The sequence below is a fragment of the Dreissena polymorpha genome, chromosome 15 (assembly GCF_020536995.1).
Source record: "Dreissena polymorpha isolate Duluth1 chromosome 15, UMN_Dpol_1.0, whole genome shotgun sequence".
NCBI lineage: Eukaryota > Metazoa > Mollusca > Bivalvia > Myida > Dreissenidae > Dreissena > Dreissena polymorpha.
In genome coordinates this window covers 61,493,123-61,503,718 of record NC_068369.1, presented here as the reverse complement: position 1 = coordinate 61,503,718, position 10,596 = coordinate 61,493,123, and the positions used below count along the sequence as shown (strand labels likewise).

At 34.0% G+C, this 10,596-nt stretch overlaps 1 protein-coding gene across 1 annotated transcript; it reads right to left on the bottom strand.

Annotated features, from left to right (window-relative positions):
• Positions 1 to 513: 513 nt before the first annotated feature.
• On the bottom strand, positions 514 to 8,658 carry LOC127860939 (prefoldin subunit 5-like). The gene is made up of 5 exons (XM_052399257.1): positions 8,530 to 8,658; positions 5,478 to 5,612; positions 3,563 to 3,637; positions 2,570 to 2,675; positions 514 to 662 (listed from the first exon to the last, which is right to left on the bottom strand). The coding sequence occupies exons 1-5, from the start codon at positions 8,599 to 8,601 to the stop codon at positions 592 to 594; spliced, it is 459 nt and encodes a 152-aa protein (XP_052255217.1). The 5' UTR covers positions 8,602 to 8,658; the 3' UTR covers positions 514 to 591.
• Positions 8,659 to 10,596: the final 1,938 nt, after the last annotated feature.

Here is a 10,596-nt window from a genome sequence, read left to right as displayed (position 1 = left end):
ATAAATGACATAGTTATGGTCCGGACAAACTTTCGGTTTAAAACACACTAAGTTACCCTGTGACCTAGTTTTTGACCCGTCATGACCCATATTCAAACTTGACCTACACATCATCAAGATACAACTTGTGACCAAGTTTGGTGAAGATCGGATGAAATTTGGGGACAGACCGACAAAGTGACTCCTATATAGCCCCCATTACCAATGGTAATGGGGGCTATAAAAAAAGTATTTAAAGTACGAGTTAATATGATAAGTGTTCCTTTATTTTTTGCATATGAAACAAAAACTTGAAAAATAGTTTTTTCCACAATCTATGAACAAGTTCCTTTCAAGGGTACTGTTTACAAGTAGATGCTTCATATCAATAGGACTAAGTGAAGCGCTGAACTAAACCCAAGAATTACATGTAATTGCTTAAATATTTCTGTAGATCAAGTTTTCAACTATAAATTATCTTAAACAAGTTGAAATAATGTTCATGTTTAAACAAAATGTAAAACAAAACAGCAATCAGATATGAGAATTCTTTTTAATGTCTCAAAATGTTAAAAGGTACAGAAAACTGGTCTATTAATGGCAGTGGATTTGTTACGTCTTAGGTGCCACACCCTGGGCCTGCATCTGCTGCTGGATTTTGAGTTGCAGAATCTCTGTGGTAACTGAAATTCATTGTTATATATTAAGTAATTTGTTCATGTGATAAATAAATTTGACGTTAATAGTTTTATAAATAGACCAAACCAACAATTTTCAACAAAATAACATTCAACACACTTTTGAATGAAACAAGACAGTGTTTAAAATCACATACTTGTCAGATTCTCCATCCACAATATCTTTGCTTTTAAGATAAAACATTTTATTCTATATTTACATAATTGGTCGTAATGCTAAAATTACAAAAAATTGCGGCTATAATAATAATTTATTGCCGCTATAATAGTTTGTGTGACCATTCAATACTAGCAAAAAGTATTCTGTAACTCATAAATGAGCCGCATTATGTGCAAATGGGACTTATCTCATATGCAGCCAGTGCACCTCCACAACAGCCTTCGCATAAAATATGCCTGTTTCAGAGTCTGGGTTGTATTTGGTAATGGCTGATGATTATGAGATTAAAACTTAAGTGGGTTAATTTCCGATTATTTAAGGGCCATAAGTCAGAAGTGCTTCAATTGATCTATCTATCTATATATACTGCCAAGCGCCCTTTCAGAGCATTATAGGCAGAGGGACATTATTGAGTCCGTTTCCTGGGAAGAACCAGTACTAGGTGTCTATGGAGGAGATAATGAGAATGCTCCCCGAGTGGGGAGCGAACCCACAAACTCCCGATCGCTAGGCGGACACCTCATCTACTTCACCACCGTGACCTTGCTGGTTATTGAACATGATTGTTATATTACTCTACAAACATTACCTCTGTGTTTCATGAATATAAGACATAAACTTTTTAAGTTAACAAGCATAGAAGGATGATTGTGCGCCTTTTTTAGCATTCAAGGGCCATGTTTTAAAAGGTCTCATGCAATCCAGATGATTATTTAACTTGGCTGACATATTATGCACACAAACAACATCAACAAGTTTCATGGTGGTTCATTCCAAAACTTTGAGTTATATAGGAGACAATATTAATTTGACCAATATTTTTTTATTCAATATGTGCTTCAAGTGATCTGCTTTTTTTTATAGAAATTGGTCAAAATACTATGCCTACAAAAATTAACACAAAGTTTCATGGTCATCAAATTTAAATTTGTTTGATAAAAAAATCTATCTTTTTATGAGTAAATGGTAATAATTTTCCAATATGCTTGAAGCAATCTGGTTGTTTATCAAACTTGATCAAGAAAATAAGCCCACAAACATCATCATCAAACTGTTTCTGTAAGAAAGTGGACAAGGTTGATGTGTCCATTTTTGTATTTAAGGGCCATAATTCAAAATGCTTCAAGTAGCCTGGATGGTTAACATACTTGGCTGAAATATTATGCCGACAAACATAATCATTACATTTCATGAGTCAAACAAGGTCCCTCAGAAGCATGGTTCTTCTGGACCTTCCCCACTTCCCGGTCATTACTTCAGGTGTTCCCACTACATGCCAATCTTTCTAAACGTGCATATACAAATCACACTAATGAAGGAAATAAATCAGCAGACAAATTAATCCATTTCTGATTTTGGAATCTTTTAAAAGCAGTTTCATTTAAAGCAGATGGGTATCATCTGATAGGTAGGCAAAAAAAACTGTGTGCAATCATTAGGAACCATTTATATGTACAACTTCTCTTAGAACAAATCAAGATAAATATATTGGCTTTTTGTAGTCAAGGTTTTTTGTTGGGTTTTATAATAAAAGATAAGTAGACTCAAGACTTGTCAATAATAGACAAAAATTAGTTGATACCCATAATTTTGTGGTTTATGATAGCACATCTGATCGAATTAATCTACATCTGAGACTGATTGCATTTTTTAGTCAAATACATAGAAGGTATTGGTTAACTTGGTTAATCTGGATGTGACACTGAGTCCCGGAGAAAAAAAGTGTAGTTACTTTGTTTCATCTTGTATTTCTCCTGCAGAATGGGCTGTATTTTCTCCATCTGTTTGGTGAGGAAGTCAATGCGACGCTTGAAGTAGTCCTTGGCATTGTCAACACTCTGGAAACATGTGTTTATAAATTCCCCAATAAGAACAATGTTCTTGGTTTATTCCAACAGCAGCAGTATTTATCTCATATGGAAAACAATCATGCATTGTTTGAATATACATGTACACGTAATGGTCATATATTGACAACAATATCTGTATTATCATGTATGTGTTGTTAACTTTACAAAAGGCATAAATCTACCAAGGATTATCAGTAAGTATGACCAAAGTGTCACACGTATTGTGTTAGTAACATCATCTAATAATTTACTTTTTTATAGTTGACAAGTATATTATTATAAACCTAAATATAATGACTTTGGATCAATGTACATATACAACCTAAGAATCAAACAAAGTAACACCATTATCTACTTTACTGAAACCATAACAATTGTGATTGGCAAAAAGCAAAAATCATCAATACTTCATGATTGTGTAAACAATTTAAGTTGAATAAGAAATTATAAATTTAAAAATGTAAATGTATATTAAACTAGGCCTAAGCATTCTTGAGTTATCATCCGGAAACCATTACTATTTCGAGTCACTGTGACCTTGACCTTTGACCTAGTGACATGAAAATCAATAGGGGTCATCTACCAGTCATGATCAATGTACCTATGAAGTTTCATGATCCTAGGCCTAATAGTTCTTGAGTTATCATCGGGAAACCATCTGGTGGACGGATGGACCGACATGTGCAAAACAATATACCCCCTCTTCTTCGAAGGGGGGCATAATAATATTGTTGGAAGCTGAATTAAAATCAAAGTATGTGTATATGAATAATATATTAATGAACCATACATTACACACTTTATATAAATATGTAATAGACTTTGTGAACTACAGAACAACACATTTAAATACTTTTTGGAGCACTAAATGTTACCATGTCCACATAGTATCCAGTGCCAATATCAATTAGCACACTGTCCACATCTGAGAGCTGCCCAGGAACATACATCTAGCATACAGAGTTAAGGCCCTTGACACAAGAAAGGAACCCGAGGCTTAAAAGTCACTTCGATTCATAATTACTGTCAAAAGATTCAGAGACGAAAATATATCACAAACATACATATTGCAAATATGTATCATTGTCTCTCCCAGAATAAAGCATTTTACAGCATAAATATAGTTATCAATCTGTATGTGCATATGTCAAGTAGCAATCTTAGTGTTTTTCCCAGGCCATTTTAGAGTTGCGAAAAGCCACGCCGCCCTCCCGTATCTCCACTCTGCCCTTTTCAAAGGCAAATTTCGCCACGCGCCCTTCTTTTCAAAGGCAAATTTAGCCACGCGCTCTTATAGATAACATCTTTATTGCCTTACGATCTAACTTGGTCCTCAAAATCAGCGTCCTTGATTGTCTGTGACGCTCCGACTGTGCTTGATTTGAGACGTCAACGTCTAATCGACTATATTTAAGCAGATTTAATCTATTACAGTGCTCGATTTATAGGTAGACTGCTCCAAAGCTGTGAATTAGTCATGCGTGAATAACCCCGTGTCAGTATCAATCGAAAATGCCAGAGGCTATGTTATACTAAGCGCACTTTTCGGTCGACAATGTGTACTCCTCCACGATAAAATCGTTACTTCGGAGACTTTTGATGAAAAACTCGATGTTATTCTCGTGGCAATTGTGCATTGCATGCATTATTCAGTTATATCAAAACATATATTTTACGCATAATTACATTTAAAAACACAAACAAATTTATTCTTTATCGCTTCCGTCTTTAAGATAATTAGATCTAATTATTGAAATAATTACTGAGACATATACTAATTTAACAAAATGTGAATCGCGTATACGATTTCTTGTTGCTATGCGCACCTGTCGCTTACATCATTTGACATTTGAACAACATGGCGGACTATACAGAATTAAATTGCGACTCGGCAAAAATGGCAAATAACGTCGTAAACGATCGAATTAAAGATGGAGATTATACATTAAGAAGGAATTAATGAAATGTCTGTGATAATCAACAATGCATAAAAATGTTTAAGATAGCAACAACATTATTTATTTATTTGTAATCTACATGGTGGATGTATGTCACGGAAAGGAGTGTTTGCATATTGTAAGCGATCAATTTACTTGCAATGTTATTTTAATCATCTGGCAAGATTATTGTTAGAAAATGGGATAAGACAAACATGGTTTCATTTATATGTTAGTGGATCTGTGTATAATCAGATTCATGTGCATATATTGCTTTATTATGTTTGTCGTGCTGTACAGTTTATTGAAACAGCATGGAACTTAAATGTACATTGCAAGGTAAATATATTAATATAAATCATAGTAAGTCAAATATATCAATTACCATTAAATGTGCTTGTTTATATGTTATTTTTTCCACAACTGCTTCAGATGCAATTACATGTTGCCCCGTAATTCAGGTATTCAGGGAATGTTTTTGCCCTTTTTTGCCTAAACTGCGCGCTAAAATGCCCTTTTTGAAAGTAATGCGCCATGCCCCTTTGCCCTCCTGGGAAAAACACTAAATCTTTAAAAAAATCTTGGTGACATGAAGTTAGAATTGTATTTTATAAAAAGTACTGTCTCTATCAAGTGATTCATATTCAATTAGGTCATAGTTGTGGTACAACCAATTTAATAATTTATTAAGTTACTAAAAATATTGCATAGCTGCATTGCATCCCTCTAAAACTAGGATTTTTATCCAGTCAAATATATTAATCAGATCATTTGTTAAGTCATGAAAAAACGTCACATGATCAGATCGAAACCCGTACCCAGCTATGTTGATGGTATATACCGGTAAGGATACAGAGCTTGTAAGTGGAACCAGGATTTCTTTGTCTTTGCTCTGAGGAGACACTTTGTTCAGGCTCTCTTGAGATTCTACATATTTGTTCTGAGCCAACTTCAACTGATTCAAGGAATTAGAAAAGAACTCGATCTCCTGAAATAAAATGTAATCATAAAATTAAGACACAACTATACCCAATATGACAACAACATGTTTTTGTGTTTAAGTTAGATCACGCTCTAATTGACCGCTGTCAATCAAACTCACGTTATAATCAATCAGATTTCGTTTATTGCGACCACATGGTCCGACAAACAAAGACTGTCGGAGTAATAGAATAAGCGTTTTATGAAAACACAACTTCTAGCGGACGGAGCGATCGCGTCTCTGGTGACTTGTCAATTACTCATCTGACAAGGTTTGGCAGTGATACATTGACAGCCAGTCCCATCCAAAGAACATTAGTTTGCAATGTAAATGATTGATTAAGCATGCTCCCCATGAAAATTTTAAAATTGAGCACTTGATTTCCTGCATTTTGGGCCATTTTATGGCTATTTTAGTGGTCAACAAGGCACTTAAATTTGAGCATGTTTGTGTGCATATGATGAATTTTAGCTTTTTTAACTAACAAACGATAAATGGAAAAAGCTCTTTATTACTTTTGTAAAATTTTAACTCCACATGTAATGAACAGAACGTCAACATATTTTACTGCTTTTTGACCGATTCCAATATGCGCCTTTTCATTGTCGTTGTTGGAATGTGTTAAGGGAGATAATGAAGCGACGTCTTTGCTTAATGGGAAATTGGAGAAAAATTACCGAAACGACACGCACATTTCGAATAGTCAATTGCCGATTTTCCAAATCTGAGCTTTTTTAAACCGGCCAAAATCTGATTCCAGGGCCCTCACACTACTTTGGGGGAAGGGGTCCGCAGCCCTTAGGAGGGAGAATTTTCGTGGTGTTTCCCTTTTTTGGGGATTTTTTTACTTACTCTCTCATTATTTCATTTGTACATATTTGCACTATATCAATTGCATTTTATTATAATTTAGTATGTTTGAAAAGATTAAATTGAAATAGAAATGAGATATAATAATCATGAGACACATCTTTCTATTATTTTTTTTAGGGGGAATTTTTTCCCCCCCAAAAGGGGAAAAAAGTATACTTTTCAGGTGGGGGACTGCCACCGAAATTCGGCGGCAGATTTGATAGATTGAGGACCCTGGATTCAAACTGCCAATTTGGCCGGCAGACGTTTCTTATTGAGAACCCTGAAGTTTTACTTTTTTTAGTTAGTTTGTATACCATGAAGTTTATAATTATTCATACACAATAATGTCTGTCTGTCTGTTTCTCTGTCTATATTTCTATATATACTGTCAAGCGCCTTTATAAGAAAATTATAGGCAGAGGGACAGTATCGAGTCCGTAAAATTACTGTTATATATTTGCAGAAAGTATTAATCATTAGAGAGATGCATATTGCAAGCATTGCTGAAGAGATTTTAAGCAGTTAGTTGGCAACATGTGTCAACTATACGCTGTAGTTTACAATCAGCAACATGTGTCAACTATACGCTGTAGTTTACTATCAGCAACATGTGTCAACTATACGCTGTAGTTTACTATCAATTCTCATGTCAGGAGACATAAGATTTTACCCTGCATACTGAACAAATCATGGATACTTGCCAAACCCATGAGAATAATACATCTCAAACTTAAAATGATGAAAAACAATCTTGTTTTTACACCATACGTTAGTAGGCCCTATTAATTTATTTAACCATTGCTTGTATTTTCGTAGTCTCATTTATAAGACGCGCAAAGAATTTAGAGATACTTTTTATATGGGCTAAATTCTTTGGAACGTCTCATCGTTGAAGGACCTTTTTTGTGGTGGAAACCAGAAAGTTTAAATTTTCATCAATTTGCCTAAAATTGCAAAATAACATTACCAACTCATTCAGTTTTAATTCAGAAGTTCATTTTACATCAAATATCGTCGATTCGAAGTTAGAAAGGCATAAATTCTTCAGTTAAACTTCTGCTTAAATCGCAAAACAATCACTGACCTGTAGCCATGTCATGAAACTGATTTAAATATGAACCAATCAGAAGAAGGCATTACGGTGTAATGTGTACGCGTAATTTTATTTAACATGAGCTTTTAACACCGACTTTTACCTAACTAGATCTAGTATGCTAATCTTTGTCGATTTAATAAGCATATGTTCAAAACAGATATGGTGCAGTTTCTATTCACTGTTCTAAGTTTCAGGAAGTGTTTATGCATGTCTTTTTCGCACCTCTGTCTGTGTTGTTTTATGTACTTACATTCTACGTTACAAAGGACGGTATACTGTACGATCTGTATCAATATAATTTATGTACAGTATAAAAATAAAAGATGTAATTTATTTCAGATCTTTTTAATTGTCAATTTAGAAAAAAAACAATGCTAAATTAATCCAGAAAAGTATAACATCGGTTTACTATGTAACGCGCTGCACCACAACAGGCGAACGCAAACTGTATTTTACGCTGTTTATTCTTCCACTTTAAACCAGATGCTTTACATCGAGGTCGTGTTATCGATTTATATCTACACAGCGAGTGAATCGAGAGATATTGAAAAATTGAATATTGGTTGGATTTAAATTGCTCAGGCGTGCAAAATTCAAAGTGTCATTACATAATTTTTACGGAAAATTATCGAGAAATGAATTATCTACACAGGTATGTAAATATTATTGCAATCCGTTGTTATTAAGTGTCTTATATCGGGGCTTGAATGTTGCGCACAAAATCCTTGCGCAACAATATAGACAAAGAACAAAAAATTCCCACCACATAATTGGTCTTTCACCCTTTGTACGCTCCAAATATTACCCATATAAAAAGTAGCTTAATATTTAAGAGCGTCAAAAATTTGGACTAGTATTTTCGTTGAGCGTCTTTTTACAATGATCAACAATTTATTAAATAGAGATACAGCACCTTCTGAAAATAATAAACATAACAAAAAATAATTTGAATCGAAAGATGTTTTAATTAACCTCTCCAAATTGCTGAGCTAGAGCGTTCAATTGAGAAATGGGAAGCTGGCTGATATCAATTTGTTGCGACATGTTTATTATTTGATCGTTGTTTATAAAACGCTTGAATCTATGTTCGGTTATATACCACTGAACGATTAAATACCACTATGCAAATTGCATTCTGATAAATAATGAAATGTTGCGTTTAAAAAATCAGTTATTTACACTGACAATCAATATGGTCAATGCATGAATCGTAGATCTCCAATACAAAATATTACACGGTTTCTGAGATAATCACCAATTTATAATAGAAAGTATTGGTTGTTTTACCTATTTCATGTTTAATTCCGAAAAAGCAGTTGTATGTAAAACAAATCATACAAAATAGCCATTAACACGCTATTTCTTTCTATCGGACGTCGTTATTGTCTCCGGGACTCATGTTCATCTTGTAGAAGGTTGTTATAAAAAGCGACAGAGAAGTAGATTGTTTCCCGAACACATTCTTACTGCACTTACCGGACCAAAGAACTACGCCTACGATAGATAAATCAAGAAAAACATCTCTGACTACCGGTAGACTCAATATTTTTAATCTATCTGCAATATCCGGCCAGTTAGATTCGTGCTGTGGGTGGAGCCGGAGTATCCGTAAACGTAAATAAATAATATGATTATAGGTGCTACCTAATTTACGGGCAAAAGCTTTTTAAGTTTTTTTTTATATAAACTATGTATTTTTAATAAATATATTGACATGATTGTGTTCAAAATATTATAATTGTTGCAATAATTAAGTAATGCATCCAAAAAAAATCAATCTTAAAACAAGTTACATGTTCCAAGCTTAAAGATCTAGCATCTTATAGTTTTTTGTTTTCTAGCCACAGGAATTTATAGCTGGTTCGGTGTCTGTGGTATAGTGGATGGGGTGTCTGCTAACTGGCTTAGTCACTGGGAGGTCTCTGTATTGATCTCTTAAGTGGGAGCATTCTTTAGATTACCCTAAAGACATACTTTGGCGTACCATTTGGGTTGAAAGTCAAGAAGACCTACAAGTTAAAAAGAGAAATGTACGTCAAAGTACAATAATTGTATGTCGACATAAATATAAAATACACTTCGAAGTATATATTTGTACGTCAAAGTACAATTTGTACTTCGACATACATGTTTGTACTTCGACGTACACATTTTTTGAACAGCCAATCAAAACACTAGTCTCTTGAGCCGCTTTTCCTTCAGATTTATTCATAATAAATGTTTAAAATCTCTTTTTTAATTGAGGACAAAATGAATAAAAATATCAGAATGGCAAAAAAAAAACACATAGAAGTTTCAAGTATTTAATGCATTGAAATAGATTATATACAAATTTGAAGAAGATTCAATTGTTACCTTTTTAAAATTAAAATTATTCAGCATATTGTGCGTATTTATTGATCATGCGGGGCGGAGTATCACGACCGTCCAGTGCATTACTGTGTAGGAAAAATTCCCAACGGTAACCAAACAGTTACCAAGCATTAACGGGATAAATAATGTATTATAACCTCTCCGTTGGTCGTATTTTGTGATAACCATAACTTGCATAAGTCAGAGGTTAATTCCGCCACGCCAGGTCAATAAATACGCACATCTATGAGTTAGCGGTCGATAGTTGCATAATTTGGTATAAATTATTATAATAATAATAATGTTTAATAAATACGCACAATATCTATGAGTAAGCGGTCGATAGTCGCATAATTTGGTATAAATAATAATAATACTTATGTTCAATGTCAAATATCTCTTAAAGCAACAGATGTAAGGTGTCTTCTGATTGGCTAACACTCAAGGGTCGGTGAAAACTGTACGTCGAAGTACATTTCTCGTTCTACCTAGTAGGTCTTGTAGACTTTCGACGTCATGGTACGTCATATAGACACTAAGTACTGGTCCTACCCAGGAACCAGTTTGTTTCATCGAATGTCTCAATTCAACTTGACAGCTTGCTAAAGCAGTTGCATTTAGCATACAGTACATGTGATGTGTCAAATCAATTTTGATTGACAAATTTGACAGGATTTTTTTTAATCC